This window comes from Octodon degus, unplaced genomic scaffold (genome assembly GCF_000260255.1).
Source record: "Octodon degus isolate 3935 unplaced genomic scaffold, OctDeg1.0 scaffold00146, whole genome shotgun sequence".
In the NCBI taxonomy this organism is placed as follows: domain Eukaryota; kingdom Metazoa; phylum Chordata; class Mammalia; order Rodentia; family Octodontidae; genus Octodon; species Octodon degus.
Window position 1 is genome coordinate 3,699,095 of NW_004524722.1, and position 592 is coordinate 3,699,686.

General features: G+C 34.5%; 1 protein-coding gene across 1 annotated transcript in view; it reads left to right on the forward strand.

Annotated features, from left to right (window-relative positions):
* Positions 1–592, forward strand: part of Rrm1 (ribonucleotide reductase catalytic subunit M1) — a 40,858-nt gene that overhangs the window by 5,943 nt on the left and 34,323 nt on the right. Inside the window, exon 2 of the mRNA XM_004641965.2 lies at positions 397–482. Within this exon, the coding sequence (XP_004642022.1) occupies positions 397–482 (86 nt within the window). The remainder of the gene's footprint in view (positions 1–396; positions 483–592) is intronic.

Consider the following 592-nt stretch of genomic DNA (forward strand, 5'->3'; position numbering starts at 1 on the left):
AAAAAAAAAAAAAAAGAATAGTAAGAATCGTGGGTAAATCCTACCACCACAGATGATTGCAAGTTCAAGGCCACCCTGGGCAACTTAATGAGGCACTGACTCAAATACATGTAATTTATCTGCAAAAAACCAAAATGTGGTGGGCATGGTGGTGCACTCAAGAGGCTGAAGCTGCTGAATCACTGGGAGTTCAAGTCCAGACTGGGCTAAAAAGTGAGTTCAAGGCAAATCTGAATTGCATTATGAAACCCTATCTCAAAAAGACAAAAAATACCAGACCAAAACAAATAAAATGAGAACTAAACAAAAGCTAAACAGTTGTATATTAATCACATTTGATTGTCTGATGATACTATTTTAATGAGTGCTAATATGAACTATATGATTTATTTTCAGATGGTCGCCAGGAGCGGGTCATGTTTGACAAAATTACTAGAATTCAGAAACTTTGTTATGGACTCAATATGGACTTTGTTGATCCTGTAAGTAAATGTGGTTTATATCTTGAGTTCCTTGCTTCCTGTGTGTGTGTTTTTCCCTTGAATAGTTTCATTTATATTGAAAAAGTCTAAAACAGTTTATTTATTTTTTT